At 35.4% G+C, this 21,686-nt stretch overlaps 1 protein-coding gene and 1 long non-coding RNA gene across 9 annotated transcripts; one reads left to right on the forward strand and one right to left on the reverse strand.

The window, feature by feature from the left end:
• Nucleotides 1-2,620: 2,620 nt before the first annotated feature.
• Nucleotides 2,621-15,597, reverse strand: LOC144005345 (uncharacterized). Of its 8 annotated transcripts, none has more exons than XR_013279543.1 (11): nucleotides 15,326-15,597; nucleotides 13,610-13,690; nucleotides 10,306-10,389; nucleotides 7,351-7,543; nucleotides 7,084-7,270; nucleotides 6,911-6,975; nucleotides 6,621-6,836; nucleotides 6,355-6,459; nucleotides 6,213-6,272; nucleotides 6,070-6,145; nucleotides 2,621-4,390 (listed from the first exon to the last, which is right to left on the reverse strand). XR_013279543.1 is itself a non-coding variant. In XM_077503471.1 (10 exons), exons 6-10 carry the CDS (start codon nucleotides 6,721-6,723, stop codon nucleotides 4,369-4,371), a joined length of 366 nt encoding a protein of 121 aa, XP_077359597.1. In that variant the 5' UTR covers nucleotides 6,724-6,836; nucleotides 6,911-6,975; nucleotides 7,084-7,543; nucleotides 10,306-10,389; nucleotides 13,610-13,690; nucleotides 13,935-14,556; the 3' UTR covers nucleotides 2,621-4,368. The 8 variants fall into 8 exon arrangements, 4 of the variants coding, with proteins under 4 accessions (XP_077359597.1, XP_077359598.1, XP_077359595.1 ...); XR_013279541.1 differs by having other exon boundaries at nucleotides 7,351-7,548; XR_013279542.1 differs by having other exon boundaries at nucleotides 7,084-7,543.
• On the forward strand, nucleotides 5,332-5,901 carry LOC144005347 (uncharacterized). The gene is made up of 3 exons (XR_013279545.1): nucleotides 5,332-5,391; nucleotides 5,590-5,623; nucleotides 5,712-5,901. It is a non-coding gene; the product is annotated as an uncharacterized LOC144005347 (long non-coding RNA).
• Nucleotides 15,598-21,686: the final 6,089 nt, after the last annotated feature.

Here is a 21,686-nt window from a genome sequence, read left to right on the forward strand (position 1 = left end):
CCATGTATAGTCAGGCGTTTTTTATTTTATCAAAAAAACTACCATGTATAGTAAGGCGTTTTTTATTTGATTAAAAAAACGGCCATGTATAGTAAGGCTTTTTTTTTCCGACAAAAAAAACGACCATCTAGAGTAAGGCTTTTTTTTTTTCCGACAAAAAAAACGACCATGTATAGTAAGGCTTTTTTTTCAGACAAAAAAACAATCATGTATAGTAAGGCATTTTTTATTTTATTAAAAAAACAAAACAAAAAAACGACCATGTATATTAAGGCGTTTTTTATTTTATCAAAAAAAAAAAAAAAAAACGACCATGTATAGTAAGGCGTTTTTTATTTTATAAAAAAAAATGACCATGTATAGTAAGGCGCTTTTTATTTTATATAAAAAAAAACAAAAAAAAAAACGACCATGTATAGTAAGGCGTTTTTTATTTTATTAAAAAAACGACCATGTATAGTAAGGTGTTTTTTATTTTATTAAAAAACGACCATGTATAGTAAGGCGTTTTTTATTTTATTAAAAAAACGACCATGTATAGTAAGGCGTTTTTTATTTTATTAAAAAAAACGACCATGTATAGTAAGGCGTTTTTTATTTTATAAAAAAAAACGACCATGTATAGTAAGGCGTTTTTTATTTGATTAAAAAAAACAAAAAAAAAACGACCATGTATAGTAAGGCGTTTTTTATTTTATTTAAAAACAAAACAAAACAAACAAACGACCATGTATAGTAAGGCGTTTTTTATTTGATTAAAAAAAACGACCATGTATAGTAAGGCGTTTTTTATTTTATAAAAAAAAAAACGACCATGTATAGTAAGGCGTTTTTTATTTTATTAAAAAACGACCATGTATAGTAAGGCGTTTTTTATTTTATTAAAAAACGACCATGTATAGTAAGGCGTTTTTTATTTTATAAAAAAAAACGACCATGTATAGTAAGGCGTTTTTTATTTGATAAAAAAAAAAAAAAAAAAAAAAACGACCATGTATAGTAAGGTGTTTTTTATTTTATTAAAAAACGACCATGTATAGTAAGGCGTTTTTTATTTTATTAAAAAAACGACCATGTATAGTAAGGCGTTTTTTATTTTATAAAAAAAAACGACCATGTATAGTAAGGCGTTTTTTATTTTATTAAAAAATGACTATGTATAGTAAGGCGTTTTTTATTTTATTTAAAAAAACGACCATGTATCGTAAGCCGTTTTTTATTTTATGAAAAAAAACGACCATGTATAGTAAGGCGTTTTTTATTTTATTAAAAAACGACCATGTATAGTAAGGCGTTTTTTATTTTATAAAAAAAAACGACCATGTATAGTAAGGCGTTTTTTATTTGATAAAAAAAAAAAAAAAAAAAAACGACCATGTATAGTAAGGCGTTTTTTATTTTATTAAAAAAACGACCATGTATAGTAAGGTGTTTTTTATTTTATTAAAAAACGACCATGTATAGTAAGGCGTTTTTTATTTTATTAAAAAAACGACCATGTATAGTAAGGCGTTTTTTATTTTATTAAAAAAAACGACCATGTATAGTAAGGCGTTTTTTATTTTATTTAAAAAAACGACCATGTATCGTAAGCCTTTTTTTATTTTATGAAAAAAAACGACCATGTATAGTAAGGCGTTTTTTTTTTTTTTTTATTAAAAAAACGACCATGTATATTGTAAGCCGTTTTTTATTTTATTGAAAAAACGACCATGTATAGTAAGGCATTTTTTATTTTATTAAAAAAAAAAAAAAAAACGACCATGTATAGTAAGGCGTTTTTTATTTTATTAAAAAATGACTATGTATAGTGAGGCGTTTTTTATTTTATTCAAAAAAACGACCATGTATAGTAAGCCGTTTTTTATTTTATAAAAAAAAAAAAAACGACCATGTATAGTAAGGCGTTTTTTGTTTTTATAAAAAAAAAAAAAAACGACCATGTATAGTAAGGCGTTTTTTGTTTTTAATTAAAAAAACAACCATGTATAGTAAGGCGTTTTTTATTTTAGCAACAACAAAAAAAACTAGCATGTTTAGTAAGGCGTTTTTTATTTTACTAAAAAAACGACCATGTATAGTAAGGCGTTTTTTACTTGATTAAAAAAACGACCATGTATAGTAAGGCGTTTTTTATTTTATTAAAATAACCACCATGTATAGAAAGGCGTTTTTTATTTTAGCAAAAAAAAATTACCATGTTTAGTAAGGCGTTTTTTATTTTATCAAAAAAAACGACCATGTATAGTAAGGCATTTTTTATTTTATTAAAAAAAAAAGAAAGAAAAAAAAACGACCATGTATAGTAAGGCGTTTTTTTATTTGATTAAAAAAACAACCATGTATAGTAAGGCGTTTTTTTATTTTATTAAAATAACCACCGTTTTTTATTTTAGCAAAAAACAAAACAAACAAAAAAACGACCATGTTTAGTAAGGCGTTTTTTATTTTATCAAAAAAAACGACCATGTATAGTAAGGCGTTTTTTATTTGATTATTAAATAACAATAGAGTAGGACATTTTAACGCGCAAATGTAACTTATGGTCGTCAAAGTCGACTTATATACTAGTCTATTGCTGCCCTCTAGCGGTCAAAAAGAGATTGCAGTCTCCACTGGCTTTCCATTCGGCTTCTTTTTTGCTTTTTGTGCCTGTGTATCTCATCTGAAGCATTTTATTGTCACCTGATTGCACAAACAGCATCACGACTTCGTCTTTGAATGAAGTGGTTACAATGTGTCACCATGGCAACGGCCGAACAATCCAGAGAATCAAGTCGAGACAAATGTCGCTTACATCTGTTTCCTTTGTGTTCTTAGAAGCAGCGTTGTCGCGACCTCAAAGAGACATCATGTCACAGCAGCACTTACATTTTGTACTTGCTGCAGGAAAATAATTGCCTTATCTGCAACTGTCAAAATGATAAATGCCCCTGAGAGTGGCCACAATTGACTGATGGAATTGGGGGAGGTCGTCGTGATGATGGAGGGGGGGGGGGGGGCTCTTATCCCTGATCTGAACACTTTGTATAATACATGAACTCCCCCCTCAGTGAGTTTGTGGACTTTGGAGGGAAATCAATTGAGCGGACGATCAATAAGCAGCAAGTCAAGACAAACAGATGCGTCGTTTGTTTTATGACAAGACTGAAAGGTTGACATTATCATTTTGTTCCACAAAGCATAAACGCAGACCAAGACGTGCTTGTATGTTTCTCAAGTTCCAATTCAACATCTTGTAGGCTGAAAAGATGACATTTTTTCATTTTTTCCAACCATCCATGTACTGCGCTTAATTTGGTCGCAGGTGCATTTTATTAGGTATTATATCATTGCAAATAACATCAAATCCTCTAAATTAATAAAAATGTTTGGGGGAAAATCAAGATGGAAGAAGACACCTGCAACAGGTTAACGACCTCCCGCTTTCCACATCATTTCACATCGTCACCAGTCGCTAAATGCGTATGAATTATGAATTATGTCCTAAACATGATTACAAATTGAAAAAAATAACGTTGACACATCTCATCTTTGGAAAGCAGTGGCTAAAAAAATAACAAATAAAATTAAAAAAAACTCCAAGACTGTGCGTAAATATTGAAACAGGACAACAAAATCATCTGGAAATGAGCAATCAAAGTGTTTTGAGGAATGATCTCTTATTAATAATACACACCCTTGCCAGAGGTTGTGAATATGGCCGACATTTAAATAATAAATCATTGCAATCATTGCCAAATGAGAGCAAAGCAGACGGCGAAAGAGTCTTGTGGCCTCCCCCAAGGCTCCTCGGCATCTGCTCAACAACAAGTAGTTATTCATCGATTAAATATTCGACGTGTTTAGCTGCATGTTTGTACTTTTTGTCACCTGTCGGGAGATGAGCTTTTCAGCAGCGCCCTATCAGCCACCGCGTGTTAGATGGTACTTATTAGAATAATGAATTGAATTGCGTGGTCTATACAAAATTAGTACTTGTGTTGATAAATAAAATGTGTTTGAGTGAGGAAAATCAAATAAAAGATGACATAAAATGTTTAAGCCAAAATAAATACATCAGTTCAATTCAATTTGACATATAAAAATGCCCATATCACACAGGTCTACTGTAAATGGTCAAATAAAACAACTGCATCATATTTTCTAAAGAAGTTGTGTTTGATTGTGCATTTGTACCTAATGTTGTGTCCACCAACCCAACCACCCCCTCCAGAGAACATGTGCTGCACTGGATCCTCTTCCAAACTGCTTGGCCGCTGTGGAACTTGGCTGTGTAACATGTTGAATTCATCTTTGTTTCTCCCAATAAAGCACAAGTAACAAACTAAACTGCCTCTTTCCTTCAGTCATAAAAGTGACTCGATGTTAGCAGTTCCAAGACGAGACCCTGTGGATTGACAATGAAAACATACCACATCATTACAAATGTACTCAAGTCATGAAACAGTTTCCAGCTACAACACGATAGACTTGAAATACTGTAATGTACTATTTGCATGTAAGACAGAGCAGTGATAACGTGGAAGCTGTTTGGAAAAAAAAAAGTCAATGGGCAGTAAAAAGTTTCAAGTGGATAAGACAGGACAGTTTTAAATGGAAGAGGTGGGGGAAGAACGGCAACTGAACATTTTCACTTTGTTAAATGGTGAATGTTCACTAAAGGAAACACAAGCAGTCCAACCAATGCCGCAACTGGTGGCGCTGGACACGAATTGGTGTCGTGGTGCTTCTAGTCAGTTTCACATTTGAATTGAAATACAAAAGAAAAAATCGCGGCGACTCGGATAAGGTGGTCGAGAGGAAAAAACTTTACCTGCAGTTCAGAGGATCTCGGTGCGATCCCCGCGCACGGTTCCTCAATTTGCAATACACAAGTGAGCATGAAAAGGAATCGAACCCGCGTTTCCTGATGCACAGTCAAAGTCATTAACCTCTCGACCAAACTCGCAGTTAGTTACTGGTGTTTTTTTTCTATTTATACGTTGGTTGCACATTTACGTTTGCTACGTCATTGCTATGCCTAACGAATAGAGACCCTAAAGTTGGATTTGCTAGCCACTTCTGGCCGAGTGGTTAATAGTTACGCCTTCGGAGCTGACGACGCGAGTTCGAGTCCAACAGTTGTTTCTTTATAAAACACTATTTTCCGTTCACGTTTCCAATGCAGCGTCGCTCGTATTATATTTGTTGCTGTGTTAAATAAGCGTAGCTCGTATTCTATTTACGTCTGTGTTAAAAAAAAAAAAAATCTTAATTTTTTTGTCTGAGTGACGTCATCACCGGAAACCTATTTAAGTGACGCTCATTCTTTCTCACCTCAGGTCGCATCCCGTCGTCGTCCTGCTGCTCCGCTCGCATTGCCACAAGATCAACCAACACTTCGACAAGGTGAGTGTTCACTCTTTTAATAACTTCTTAAAATCCGCTGCTTTTTTTTTTTTTTTTGGCTCACTTTTAACGTGATGCAGCACTTTTGGCGTGCTTGCATCTTGCTAACATCATGTATGCGCCAGCGTTGACAGTTAAAGGCGTCGACGAGGTTAAAGTGCCCCAAAACGTCTTTATTATTTTCTAACCTTTTTCCAGTATCATGACGAAAGCGAGCGCTGTTTTCCTGAAGGTAAGTAGACCAAACCTGTGCATATTTTGAACTACACGGAATGAATCAAACCTATTTATATGGATGTGCATTAATTGTCTATCTACAGGTGGAAACCTTCAAATTGAGCCTAAAATGGCCGACTTCTGCACAAGCAAACCCAGTTGTATCAAGTGTATCTAATTGTCTCATTTCTGTCCAGACTTGCATCTTCAACACAATGACCAAATTGACTGAAAAATGGCAGAAATAGTGATTTATTTATTTTTTAATTAAAAATATTAAACAGACTAAATAAAGTAAAAGGTTGTCGATTCTGTCTACAGGCTTCAAAATGGCCGACTTGCTGTCCTTTAAGGCGTGGCTTCATCAAACTTTTGCAGGTCTCCTCTTTCCAAACATTTCAGCAAATGCCATGTTGCTAAGCCAAACTAGCTTGTAAGGTTGTTTAAAAGTAAAATGCTTACCACAATGTTGCCGTATCTTTCAGGCCGGCGGCTGCGAGTCGTCGTGGAGGCGTCCAGTGCTGCTCTGCTCTCTTCACTGGTGAAAGACACAAGCTCACAAATGTCCAAATGTTTGACACGATTATTTCAACATGTGGTTGAACCTTGAACCCCTTGCATCAGTCCAGGCATAACGAGCTCAGCACAGGAATTCTGGATGAGAGCTGTGGAACAAGACTGGTGAAATTAGGTTTGTTTTGTTTTTTTGTTTTTTTTTCTTGTGCAGTTTCACCAAAGCGGGAATACCCTCATGTTCTTCCTGCTGTTGTCCACCAGGTGGTGCTGAAGAGCCTGATTGACGCAGCATTGCTCCACCTGTGCAGTCAAACTTGTCTTTGTCAAGGTTTGGACCTGTTGCAAGGATTTCCCTTGATTAATCCAATTGGCTTTTTTTTTTTTTTTTTTATTATTTTAGATGGCACTCGGTGCAGTCCAAGAAACATTAACATGAATGCCAACGGATGAGGCAAGCGCCACACAAACTTGCCAATTACTGTTTAAAGGGCACTCACCTGTTTTTTGACTCTGCATGCAGCGCAGCTTCCAGTCAAAGTGGCGCCCGTCGAAGATTCTGCAATCAAAACTCTTCAGATGGTGCCTCAAAGCTGCCGCCATTTTCAATCTTGATGTACAAATCAACTTGATAAACTCATCTTGACTACTCCCTTGCTTGTGTTGTGTGCAGGTTTGTCAGTCCTCTTCAGGAGTGCACCAACATGCTCAACAAGCTGCTTTAACAGGAAGGTTAATAAAAATTAAGACTAAAATGAGTCATTGTATGCTTGCCATAGTATCCACTTGCCTGTTATCTTTCAGATGAAGCTGCTGGAATGCTCCAAGGTGAAAGTCTGCCTCATGAGTCCTCAGCTGGTAAAAGAAGGCACATTTCATTTCAGCAAGCATGTTTCAGTTGTCTCAATTTGAATGACGTCTGTTCTTGTGTGCAGCGTGGAGGACGCTGGAGTGCCTGCTCACAGCCAAAGTCAAACGCCAAGCACGAAGTAGAGCTGCAAGCCGGCAACACTTTTGGTTTTCTTGCTGCTTCCATATGCACGAGGTAAATGGGAGACGTTTACACTCATCATTGAACAATCACGGCAGCTTTGATCAACTCATCCTTTTTTTCTTTTCTCTAGGCAGCAAGGAACGCATGATCGGCTTCCTGAAAACAAAGTTGCAGAAAACAACTTGTCTTGGTAGGTTTCATGCAAAAACAATTTCTGCACTACAAGTTGACTTAACTTTTTTTTTTTTTTGCATCTTAGGGTGCACGTTCTTCTTCCTGGCCGGCCACTTGATCACATGTAGGAATGAGTAGACTGTCATCTTGTTTTCATTTTGGGTCCACGCTCTTCTTCCTGGCTGACCTTTTGACCACGTGGACGTGCGGACTGTCATCCAACTTGTAACTTTTGTTTGCTTTGTGATTTGATGTCTACTCTGCAAAAAAATAAAGCTTAATTACAAAAGAACACTTCAACTCGTTGTCCTTCACAAACACCACACACAAAATAACTTAAAACACTTAAAAAAAAATAAAATAAAAACTAAGATTTAAAACTTAGAAAAAAAATTCTACATTTTTTTTTTCCATTTTTTTTTTCCCCAGAATTTTTTCACATTTTTTTTTTCCAAAATTCCACCCCCCCCCCCCCCTCCCCCTAAATTTTTTCTCAAATTGGTCCGGACCAGGCTGAAATACTGCTTTATGATTGGCTGATGGTGCTGGAAGTGGGTGGAGCAAAGAAAATAGAATACTGTGATTGGTTGATAAGGGGGTGTGGCTATGCATATTAGAAGTGCTGTGATTGGTTGGTCGAAGTGGGTGTGGTTACATAACTGAAGTGATGTGATTGGTCAGAATGGCAAAAGTGGGAAAATTGACATGCTCTGATTGGTCAGTTTGGGGTGGGCGTGGTTATGCAAATTCAAGCAGCTTTCGGATTGGTGGAGCCAAAAATGGGCGGAGTTATTTTTTATTTTATTTTTTTAATATATTATTAGAGGCATTTGCAAGGGTGAGGTGAGAGTTGCACATGAGGCACGACAATGGACACGACTTTTTCTGTTCCCTTCTAGCTTACGTCAGCCAAAGTTGCATCAATTTGACTATTTGGTGTCGTTTGGAGACCACCAGGAGTAGTAAGATCACACTCGTGTCCACAGTAGTGACTGCTGTAAAACTCTCACCTCAAGCTTTGACATAGTTTGCCACGACGCACCAACGGCTTCCAATCAGTTGAGGGCACAATTGACTCATAAAACACAAAGACCCCCAATCAAGTTGAACAATTTATTGTATCTAACAATTTAAAAGCATTTTAGGCAGCAATCAAGGTGTGCGTGGGACTAACACGAGCTGAAGGAACTCACATGTGACATCTCTCACTTCCAATTCCACACTTAGTGTATGTGGCACCGCGGAGGACAGACATGAGCACATCCGACCATCTGACAATTCACACTGGGATCAAAAGTAAGTGACATGCACTTTGCAACATCATCACACACTTTTGGACATGTTTTGAACTCACACTCATGTTTAAAAAAAAAAAAAAAAAAGAAGAGAATGCTACTCAAAACATTTAAGGGAATAAACTTACGCCCAACAGGTACTCTTCATAAAAAGTCATGGAGAAGTGGAGGCACACTGACAGAGGGAGGAGTTTATTGTCAAGGCAAAAACTCTTCATCGGGGCTAATGAGGCATCACAGGTGTGTGAACACTTCAAGTGAAAAGCTGTCATGTGACAGCAGCATGGGAGAAATGGCAACCTGACTGAAAAATAGGCATGACGTCAGCGGTTCACAAATGAGATTTGAAAATATTTCAAAAGTAGCAGCCATGCAAAAAATAAAATAAAATAAATGAATAAATAAAAAATAAAAAGTTTGATCACAGCTGTTGCCTCAGTCCCTGGCATAAAAAAAGCCCAAGTTTCTCACTAAAAGTCACTTCAGTGCAACAATGCAATATTCAATGTATAAATGTTGTTTTTCATTATTAAATAGATGTTTAAAAATTTCTTTAGCAGTTCCTGTTTTTATTTAAAAATTATTTATTTTTGAGAAAAGGTCTATACTATGAGCACAAAGGAGGAGACTATTATTTATTTATTTATTTTACTTTATTATTATTATTAATTATTATGTGCACTAAAATATACTTTACAATTAGCTTCATTATTTAACTTTTTTTGGGGGGGGGTATCTCACAAAAGTTCTAGAGATACAACTGCAAATGGAGTTCCAAAGTTTAATAAAACCAGAAACAGATGGCAAAGCCTGATTATTATGGAGGACAAAAACTGCCAAAATTCTAAATAAATAAATGACTAAAAGTGAAAATAAAAATGGATATAAAAAAATATAATTCGAAAATTATATCCAAAAAAATGAATACAAATGGAAATAAAGAGCAAAACAAATATATAAATAAATAAATACATATATTTGTATTTATTTACTTATTTATTTTTAATTTTGGCAGTATTGGGCCATACTGCCAAGTCAAAATGTTATTCAAATGAGGGGGCGGTCCTAAGCATGGCTTGGGTTGGACTCTGCGTTGCAAACTGCCTGTCATTTGGTCGAGTGAGCAGCTCGAATAATTTTCTTTTTTTGCTCTTTTTATTTCCATTTCTATTTTTTATCTATTTTTTGAATAATATTTTTTATATCAATTTTTAGTCATTTATTTATTTTGAATTTTGGCAGTTTTGGTCCGCCATACATTATGGGCTACTTGGCTAAAAAAATAAAATAAAATAAAAATAAAAATACTGCATTATGCTATACGTGCAAATATATGACAGGAGAAAAGATCTGATGAAAATGAACCAGACTGGACCAAAAAAATTAATAAAATAAAAATCAAACCATGTCCACAAGTGTTTGATGATGCGCAAGAGTGAGGTCGGACTCGGCACACTCGCATCCATCTTGTGGTGAAATGTAACATCACACACGAGGGGCCGGATTGCCAAAGATTCTCAGTGCAAGGACGAAGGACAAATTCAAAGCAAAAGTCAATCAGGATGTTTAACATCAGAGTTTCTGTCCATTCCTTGCTCACAGAATGTTCTGGAATCAAGACTCTTTGCTAGGAATTAGGAGGTTAAAAGTTGGGGGCTTTCTCTCTGAGGGGCTTGTGAGAATCTTTGGGAATTCGCCTGGACCACAACACTGTGTACTCACAATCATCATGTGTCCAAATGCAGGTTGCCATCCGTCCCTTGCGCACGTCCCACAAGCCTGTCGGCTGCTGAAACCTCCCTCAGGCTGTCAGGCAAAAAAACAAAACAAAATAAGTTTCTTAACACTTTTCACAATGGCCACAAAGTCCACATAGTGATAATAATCTGATGTTGACGCCAAAATATGGACGAGTTCAAGTCAAACTATGTCAAAGACAAAAAACTACTACAACAGGCAACAAACTGCTCCTTCACCTTCCCATGGAAAAATAATACTTGATCCGAGTAATAATACATTATTCTCAAAATTGTAAAATTGTCTTGAAAAATATATATTTCATCTCAAAAGTATGAAACCTTTTACAAAAACAGTTTTGCCTTGACAATACATTATTTACAGTGTTTCAAAAGCATACAAACTTGATCACGTTCTTCAAATCTGTGTGCTATTATTATTATTATTATTATATTATTTTATTATTATCATCATTATTAATTCAATCTCTTGTGTAATAACCTTATTTATTGACTGAATAATTTTTTTATTTTATTATCTGTTCTCATTGCTGCTGGACATGTAAATTTCCCAGAGGGAACCATCCCAAAGGGATCAATAAAGTCAAGTCTAAGTCAATTATTATTATTATTATTATTATTAATAATAAATAATTTAGTATTATTTTATTTATTTAATCATTATAGTAGACTGAACTTTTTATTTTCAGAATCTCTCTCTCGCTATATATATATATATATATATATATATATATATATATATATATATATATATATATATATATATATATATATATATATATATATATATATACACACACATATATATATATTTATGTATTTATTTATTTATTTTATCCCAAAAAGAGAGGAACATTGTTTAGGTGTTTACCAGTTGGTGGGGGTTACTAATTTATAGCACATTTCATACACAATGTATCATACAGTGCAAAAACAAGATTTTTGAAACCACAATTTTAAAAATACTTTGAAAGACCTTAATCATAAGTATGGGAAATAAAGGCTACCAGGACATCAGGATATCGTATTACACAGGTACTGAGAAAAAAAAAAAACTGCCTGTAAAGGGTGATTTATTTATTTTTGGGGGGTATTATTTACAGAATTTTATGCTAAGTTAACTCATTCACTGCCAGTCATTATAGAAAATTTTTACATTTCCAATACTCACGTGATATTACATTCAATAATTATATATAAACCGAATCTACCAAATAACAGAATAGACTCCCTACTTTTTGTCCCGTCCCGTTCTTTTATAATTGACAGCAGAAAAATGTAGGTTTGCCTAAATACAGCCATTTCTCCCATGGACTCTGAAACTGTGTTTATTTCCTATAAAATGGGGCAATGATGTCATCTACCGGTGGTTGGGCATCAGTAAAGTTGTTTCCAAGTTTGATATTTACAGTGGAGCATGCTCAGATTCGCCCCCATTTAGCACCGCTCTAAAAAATACAATTGACAAGTATACTTGTCAAAGGCAGTGAATGAGTTAATGGTTTGGTCTATAACTTGTCAGAAAATAGGGAAAAATGTTGAGCACTGTTTCCCAAAGTAAAATTAGTCGTTTTACTTTGATTAAAAACAAAGATAATCAGTCCACTTTCAGAAATTAGATAAGTGTTGAAAAGCTGAAATTTCAAGCCTTTGATCAATTTTAAATTTGTTTGATTGAACGTAAATACAAAAATGAAAAGAAAGAAAATGTCAATCATACATCTTAGTTTAGTGCAATTTACATGTTCTGAGGAAGTCAGAAAGAGAAGAAAAACATCTCACCCTACCCCTTGTGCAATATACATTATTGTCATTTATGTTAACCCATTCAAACCTGCTAGGCATGCTAGGCAATTTTATTGTATTTATTTACTTATTTATTTATTTATTTATTTATTTATTTATTTATTTATTTATTTTTGTTTGCCCCCCACATAAGAACAACATGGGGAAAATGTTTGAGGGCTATCTCATGTTTTTATTTGTTATAGTGGACGCCAGGATAGTATGGCTGTAACACGTTGTAAACTGACCAAGCTTGTATGTAAAATTTTTAACATTAACATCATTCAAATCAACTTGTGATTATGATTGGTTAGCTAGGATACAACCATGAAGTGTTAACATCATCCAAATGATGCATTTTTATTGGTTTAGACACGCAAGTTTGTCATGTCCACTGCAATCATCTACGGGTCCGAAGGGGTTTAATACACTAAATTATTATTTATTTAATTTTTTAACTTTCGGAACACAGCAAATGTCATTGGTGTGAAGAGTTTAGGACCGAGCATAGACCCTTGTGAGTCATCATTTGATTGAAGCTGCACATATTGATGTCATTTCTGTCTTCTAGATAACCTTTCATTTCTGTGTCAGAACTCTTCCACTGTATTTCTCAAAAAAAAAAATTCATTAATATATTGTAATCTACTGTATCACAGTCAAGTCTATGTGAAGATAGTTTGTCTGGATTGTATATTTTATTTTTTTTAGAACTGTGGCAGTAACAATATAGAAGTCCATAATTAGTAAATAAATGTTGATCTCACTCTTATAAATAACTTCTGCTGTTTTCATTTTTGATGGAAAAATACTTTTTTTTTTTTTTTTAGAAAGAGAGCTCAGAATTGCTCATTCGGCAGTCTTACTGATTAAACGTCTTATCAAAAAAAAAAATATACCACATATATTTTTCAATACTTTATATTAATGCCATATCAAAATTTAAACCGTCAGAGGACTTTAAAGAAAATTAAGAGAGCTAAACAATGAATCAATTATGATAATGGAAATGATGATGGTTCCTCTTTGAAGTAGTAACCGTGCAGATTGTGTTCCCGCAGCAATAAATAAATAAATTACCATTTTCCCTTTTTTTCCTGCAATTAGGCACCCCTCCACTAGACGGCGGCCTCGGTGACCACCTAGTTCACCTATGCCTAGGGTGCCTGCACACGCTAACAAAATAAAGCTACATAAAAATTATTAGCTCAAGTATTAGACAGCTCTCATATGTCTACAGTACACCCTATGCTCAAATTTTGTGTTTTGCCTTAGTCTATTTTAATAAACTTTTTTTTTTAATATTTAAACAGTTTCTCTTTTTTATGACAGGTCTAACATATTTTTGAAACCAATATCCAGAGGATATTAGCAGTATTCGTATTATATGTCGCTTGTGCAGGTGTGCCTAATGTTTTGATCCAGTGTCCCCCAGCAGCACAAGCTACACAGAACAAAACAGAAGCAAAATAGGCATGTGTTACCTTTGCAGAAGATGTCGGTGACGAGATGTACAAGATGTAGCATGTGCAGCCATCATTCTCTTTCATTGTGGCCGTCAGCTTCTGTTTGGAGAAGAACACACCAAACAACATTCAAGTCAAGCGTTGTTTTCCTTGATTGACAGCTGAGTTCTATTTGTGGGCGTTCGAGCTGCCAAGCCACACGCGTTTGTTGACATGTTAGCAAGCAAGCTTCCAATGACCTAGCGAGTAACAATAAACAAACTAAAGTGTTATCGGGATTCTACTAGGTCGTCTTTAGTCATACACATATAAACGCCAGTTTCAAAATGTTTAAAATACTCACTCGAACAGGAAGCTTGGTTGCTGAACCGGAAGCCTACGGTGAGCGAGAACGCTCAATTCGTATTTAGGCGAAAGTGCGTGTTTGACAGGTTGTCTTGACAACGCAAAAAAAAAAAAAAAAAAAAAGCTCATTATGTACATATTTGTTTGTTTATTTTTACATTTAATCTTTTGGTGTGACGTAAAAACTTCGAAACAATCTATCAAAACAAATAGTAAATAAATTAATTTTTGGAACGAAAGTGGCGAATGTGCTATGGTGAAATAGCGTGCTCGGATGTCGACGCCAATTTGGTCACATCTTTAAAAAGAAAAAAAAAAAATCATCCTCATACATGCAAAGAATAACTTTACTGTTGCCATATTTGTTTTGTAAATTGCAATAAAGTTGTTTTGTTTTTATCTGTTTTCATTCTTGGTAAGTCCTCGTTACCCCAAACAGCGTGAATTAATAGTAAGTGCTATTTGTGGGTGTTCGAGCTGCCAAACCACACGCGTTTGTTGACATGTTAGCAAGCAAGCTTCCAATGACCTAGCGAGTAACAATAAGCAAACTAAAGTGTTATCGGGATCCTTCTAGGTCGTCTTTAGCCATACACATATAAACGGCCGTTTAAAAATGTTTAAAAGACTCACTCGAACAGGAAGCTTGCTTGCTGAACCGGATGCCTACGGTGAGCGAGAATGCTCAATTCATATTTAGGCGAAAGTGCGTGTTTGACAGGTTGTCTTGACAGCGGATAAATAAATAAATAAATAAATAAATAAATAAATAAATAAATAAATAAATAAATAAACGTGCTGCACATGTTCAGGCTCATAATGTACATATTTGTTTATTTGTACATTTTTGTTTACATTTTTGGAGTTAGGTAAAAACTTCCAAACAATCTAAATAAATTTAATTTTTGGAACGAAAATGAAAGTGGCGAATGTGCTATGGTGAAATAGCGTGCTCGGATGTCGACGCCAATTTGGTCACAACATCTTTTTTCATTCTCATACATGCAAAGAATAACTTTACTGCTGCCATATTTGTTTTGTAAATTGTAGTAAAGTTGTTTTGTTTTGTTTTGTTTTTTATCTATTCTCATTCTTGGTAAGTCATCCTTACCCCAGACAATTAACGTCCAATGAATAAATAAATGAATGAATTTGATTATTTATATTTGTATTTATTTCCACATTTATTTTTATATTTATTTTTTTATTTTTAATCTATTTTTTTGTTGTTTTTGTATTTATTTGTACTTTTATTTGTTTATCTATGTGTGTATATATTATGTTGTTTTTATTTCCATGTAATTTTTACATTTTATTTTTGAATTATTTTTTTTAGATCCGTTTGTTAGTTATTTATGTATTTATATACTTACTTATTTACTTACTTACTTGTACATTTTGGTCCTCCATACCTGGCATGTCAGGCGTGTTCAAATTCCAGCTGGGCACAATGTCGTCTCCGGCTCCTGGAGGAAAACAACGGGGGGTGGGGATGCAAACAATCCGAAAGAGTCACGGGTACACTCTCCTGCTCCCGTGCGGAGCGTCCGTCTGCACGCTTCCGTGTGTGTGATTGCTTCCTGGAGGGTCCAAAGCGAGGAAGTGCGAGGAATGAGGCCTTCAAAGGGAGCCGGTACTGCTAATCCGCACTTAATGGCCACGACCAGAACTCAGCCTGACAAGCTCGCTTCCGGCAGGGGCCCCCACATCTACAGTACATGCACACTCGTCCAATTAAGTTTTTAGAAATTTCTTTCTATAGTTTGAAACCAAGTGACATATAACAGGCTGTCCACAATGTCTCTTTCCAATTAATAATAATAAAAAAAAAAAGTATCATGGTGCATTATCTTGCAAGTTTGATCTCAAATCATCTTTCCTCATTGAAATAAATGGAAATACTATTAATCTGTTCTAGCACCTAAAAAAACTTTACATATATATCAAATATCACCCTTCAGTGTTGTACAATATTAACGTAATATAGAATTTAAATATTTAGATTATTTAGTGAATTATTAATTGGTCTGTTCTGTCCGCCTTGGCCACCTGGGGGCAGTATGGAGACGGTCATTCATGACTCTTCAGTCAAATGTAATGTTTCAACACAATATTCTGATTAACTCATTCACTCCCAACCATTTTCACTTAAGTGGTTTCCTGGATTTTGACTGATTTTTCAAGGCCCGCGAAATATTATGTTCTATTGCTATAAAAATATGGAACATACCAAAAGAGAGATTAGAGTCTCTTCTATTATCAGGGGAAAAAAAGTATATTCCTATCCGTTTCCACTGTGCAGCAAATAGCAATAGAACATAGCTAAGTTTCATCGTTTTTCACAATTCTGCTTAGAACTGTGGGAAAACTGTGGTAGTTTTAACATGGCCTGGTTGATCTCTTATACTCTGCTGCCACTCAACCATTTTCTGCAGAAGAGAGACTGCATCAAAGCCTTCTCTATGCTCTGGCATAAAAAACAACAAAAAATGTATAAATACGTCTTTGGGACACTTAAAATATTTAAAATATGACGTATTTATACGTTTTTGTGAGCTAATGAGTTAATATTGTTCTTGTAGAATAAGAAACACACTGTAAAAAGCACTACTTGTTTAGTGGCATTTATGGCAACATTGATAGTTAGCCCAACAAAGGAGTGAAGTTTATTATATTTTTAATTTGTAACAGTAATCGAATCTCTCTTGAAATGCGAGGAATGCATTTGCAGTTACAGTACATGAATACACTGTAAACCAGTTTGACCGATTTGAGCATGTAATGACACACTGTAGCGGCTCTCAGGGGGCTTTTAGATGAGAAGAAATGTTAGCTTGTGCGAGGCGTTGGCCCGCTGCTGCGTGTTTATGCTGCGTGTGCGTATAACCAGATAGAGAGCAGCTTTGTGTCGAGCGCAGAAAGTATCAACATGTTCCCGATGCCCGCGTGCGCCCCACCTGTACTTCCAGGGATGAAGGAGAGGAGTGTAAGCGAGAGAGGGAGGAGGAGGAGGAGGAGAGGGGACAGGAAAGGAAAGGAAGAAACAGGGATATGCTGTCATGACGTGAAGATGTGAGCGTAGAGAGAGAGGTGGAAGCGAAAGCGAAGTAAAGGAAGAAAGAAGGGAGAGGATGCCAAATGAAAAAGGGAACCAAAAGAAGAGAAAAGGAAGTGAAATTCTGAGAAACTGGGAGGAGTGAAAGAAGAACTTTATAATACTTGTGACATTTTATTATATTTCTATTATATATATGTATTTTGAGCCATGTTAAATTTGAATAATTGTAATGTAGTTTTTCTTAGGGTCGTCAAAATTAGTGCGTTAATTTTGAGTTAATTTAAAGTTCCTTTAACGCCACTCTATTTTTTTTAACGCGTGATTAAAGACCACCCCTTACTTGGAAAGCCTGTGAATTCCAGTCACAACGCAGCAGACATGCCCATGTCAAAATTTTGCAGTAATACATGTAATAATAATACATATATTTGTGGAGACTGGAGTCAAAAATGTGCAGAATATCATGAGTTACTTCACGTTGAAGATTAAAAAGCCCTTTATATGAAAAGAAAAATGCGCTGAGCAGTCACCAATGTTTTACAAATGTAATTATGCCATCTAGTGGCAGAAAAATGACCAACATAAATCAATATCACATTAATTTTTTTTACATTTACTGTACGTGTTTTTAATTTTAACTCAATTTTAGGAATTATTATGAAATTACTGTATCAATGAGTACAAATTGTGGTCATATTTCTATTAGTTTAACATATTTTTTTTTCAGTTTTATGTTAACAAGAGTATGCGAAATTAGAAAAAATGTTTTTATTGTACATTTAGAAGAGATATAACAAGTCACGATTAAAAAATTGTAATCGCCTGACAGCCCTAATATTTTTATTTCTGTCAAATATCAAACTAGGTCAGATTTGACCCGATAGTAAGAGTTAATACAAGTGCACGTGCGTGTGTGCGGTGAGGCCTGCTGTGTGTTGTTTTTGCCACGCGTCCCAGTGGGCACACACCACTAATACAACACCCGCCTCTCTATTTTTACTTAGTCCTCTGTTATAAATTTAAAATCCTCTAACTATATGCCTCAGACGTTTCCTCCATGACAACTACAGCAGCCTTTCATTATGGCTCACGTTAAAATAAACGTGGTCACACCTTGTTCCTTCAACAAGACAAAAAAAGAAATGAAATGATTGTGAATGAAAGGCTGCAAAAGTTGGAAGGAAAAGAATACTAGAACAGCTGAACATTAGGGTGTGTACACTTTTGCAACTACATGATCTCCGTTGTTTATTTTACTTCCCCCTCAAAAAAAAAAAGATTTCCACTTGAGTTGTAAAGGTTAAAGGTCACATGACTGTTGGAAACATCTTTACCGTCACAAAAAGTTTAAATTTCAACAGGGGTGTGTACACTTTTTATATCTACAGGAAGTCAGGTTTGGTTTGCACGTTGAACTACCAAATGGGGACCTGACCCAAAAGAGAGCAACGGCAAGTTTCCCACCCGAACCGGAGGCAAGATAGTTGCTTGCCATTGTTATTTTTAGTGCTCAAGTGGCACCCTGACACGCCGCTTGGAGCGCAGCCAGAACGGCACCAATGGGAAACGTCCATTCACTGACTCCAAAAGTGACCCCCCCCACCCCCCCCCGATTCTTTTTAGCAGCATCGACAAAAGGAGGTATTGATGCGAGCAAACTGAAGCTTTTTTTGTGCTCCTCCGCTGAGGAAGCCCTACAATGGCAGAACATTATCGACTCAAGGGGCCATGCACTAATCAACAACAAAATATTGAAATAGAAATATGGAAAGTAATTGATTCTGATTAATCTGTTGCATTTTCTGACCCCTCCCCCCCCCAAAAAAAAAAAACAGCAGTCTAGATTCCGCCTAATTAGCCAAAATTAAATATGCAACTTTGATTCACATCACACGCTTTCCGCTTGTTGTTAGGCAGACGTACCAGTCATTGTGCTGTTTCCATGGCAACGTGGGGCTCTGACATGGAAGACAAAGGACAGTGACAGCAAGTCAGATAAAATGACGTAACTCTTATATGAAATAGAAATATGGCTGCATCTTTTAGTCACTGATACAGTAGTTTTATAATAATTCATAAAATTGAGGGTTATATACTGTACCGTATAGAATGAGTGTGATGTTGATTTGTGTTGAAATAATCTTTCTGCCACTAGATGGCATAATTGCACTTGCAAGATGTTGGTGAGAGCTCAGTGCATTTTTGTTTTCATATTAAGAGCTATCTAATCTTTAACATGAAATAACTTGTGAAATTCTGCACATTTTTAAAATTGTAAAATACAACTTGACCGCAGTCTCCATAAATATATGCATTATTTTATTAAATGTATTACTGCTGAATTTTGATGTGGACGTGGCTGCTGCGTTGCGACTAGTATCATTAATCATGTGCAAAAAATAAAAATAAAAACATTAAAGGGATTTTAAATTCACAAAAAAATAATAAAATTAATTTTCACACCCCTAATACACACACACACTTACAATTGGATTCATGTTGACGAACGTCGACAAAAACTATCGTCACGTGTCACATTTTTTAAAATTTTGCAATAAATATCGAGTCAAATCATATTCAAACTTTATCAAATTGTATGAAACCATTTTGCCCTTAAATACACTGACTTTTATCAATAATTTTGGTAAAATAGGTCTCATCCTAACCTCAACCATGTTGTTGTTATTGTTGTTGTGTACCAGTAGACATCATTTATCAAGTTTTAGACACTATGTAATATTCTTACGTAGTACTAAAAAAAAACGTTTAACTGCTTATTGCACTGTCTGAGGCTTAAGAAATTCAATAATTTATTGTATGAAAAGTCTATTCTTAATTATTTAATAATAATAATCACAGGGTCATTGATGGCGTAATGGTGCTCATGACTGACTTTTAATCATAAGTTGAGCTTGATTTTGTTTTTATGGTGCTGCAGAAAATACATTGTGGCTTGAGCACATAATACGTGCGTCTGGGTTGAACACCTACGCAGCAATTCATCGGGACAGTCACCACTGTCCAGTCTTGCAATTTAAAAAATAAATAAAGACAAACTCCAGATAAGGCTGCTGTTTATTTAAGCCAGGGAAGTTATCTAAAGTGGCTGAGCGCATATAAAATGAGGTCATAATTACAGCGATAAATGCTACTAAACAAGCTGATTACGAAGCGGTGAAAATCAAACAGGGTGAAAAAAAATTGGACTGTATTTTGTTTCAAGTGTCTGGCGAAGATCACTTGTCAGATGGAATCTTTTTTTTTTTTTTTTTTTACTTCCTTAATCAAACATTACATCACAGACCGTGTTCACATGACAGAAACTATTTGTTCAAAAAACCAATGGACTTAAATTGTGCGGTTACCTTCTGTGCATCGAGTTTGTAAGTGAAATTTGACCTTTTTGAAGCTACTTCAGGGGAAAAATAGAAAGACGAAAGCAAACCGCATCCAATCTTTTAACATCTGTATGCAAACAACTACTTCCTGTTTTGGTCTAAACATGAGAAAAGGGGAGTTTAGAACCAAAGATGCCAGTAACATTTGAAAATGAACATTTACTTGAAGAACTTCTTGAGCCTCATTAATCTGGATTAAGGAATTGGACAATAAGGTGGCACTTTGATTAGTCAAGAAAACTGCCTTCCCACAATGACTATGCAGCACAGTCATCTGGTGTTTTTGCTCGGGCGGCCGCGGTGGTTGATGTGGCGATGAAGCAGGAGGGCGGGGTGACTTAATGTCCATTTTTTGGGGGGTGGTGGAACTGGTGAATGCTTTTATTTTATATTTGTACTATCAGTGACTCCACCCTCCCTCCACATTAAGTGGTTTAACATAGGAGGCTGTAAAGTGTACACTTTTATAAACTCTTTCACTATGAAAGTCACTTCTTACACTTTAAAAGTTACTCCATCCGACTGAAACGTATTTATTTATTATTTATATAACAGATGAAAGAAGAATAAGGCGCGTGAGTAGAAAAAGATATGGTGCGCATGCGACAGGGCGGGTCAAAATGACCCGTGCCGACCACATGATATGTAAAGTCGGGCTAATTGCAGCCTTGAGTAACTGAAATAGCCGAGGCCGCGGCGGTAAACACACAGTGCGCCTCCACAGCGTCCCTTCCTTGGCCCGCACAAAGCAGCTAGTGTGCAAAAAGAGAGTGGTCCTCTGCTATGCGGACATTTTTGCGGATGGCGGAGGTTGTGTTTTTTTACAGTTACACCTACACAGGATGGCATTTATTCCAGGGAGTTCTAATCAAACACAAACCTCCTCACATTCCTTGTTAAGATGGTCGTATGCGCCTAATAGCATTATAGCTAACAATCAGATAGACACATAAAAACAGTTTGTCCTTATCATGGACATTGCGGTTAAATATGGTCGTTATAGTATTACTAAAACATGTAATCTAATAGCAACCAACTAGTTTTGCTGTTAGCAAGTAGCATTAGCATGTATGTGGCTTGCTTTCAGTCCTGTGCAGCAAAACTAAGTGATGGATTTTCACAAATTTTAATCAGTAATCTGGATAAAAGTGTAAATAAAGGAATTTGTCAAAATGGCCCCATGTTTCTCATCATCAAAAAACAATTTTTGTTGTTTACATTTAGCACTAGCATGTCTGGATTTTGATTAGAATGTCTCAAGTTGAAGTCCTTGTTCTTGTTTATTAGCTAGCAC

The sequence above is a fragment of the Festucalex cinctus genome, chromosome 17, assembly GCF_051991245.1.
Source record: "Festucalex cinctus isolate MCC-2025b chromosome 17, RoL_Fcin_1.0, whole genome shotgun sequence".
Lineage (NCBI taxonomy): Eukaryota > Metazoa > Chordata > Actinopteri > Syngnathiformes > Syngnathidae > Festucalex > Festucalex cinctus.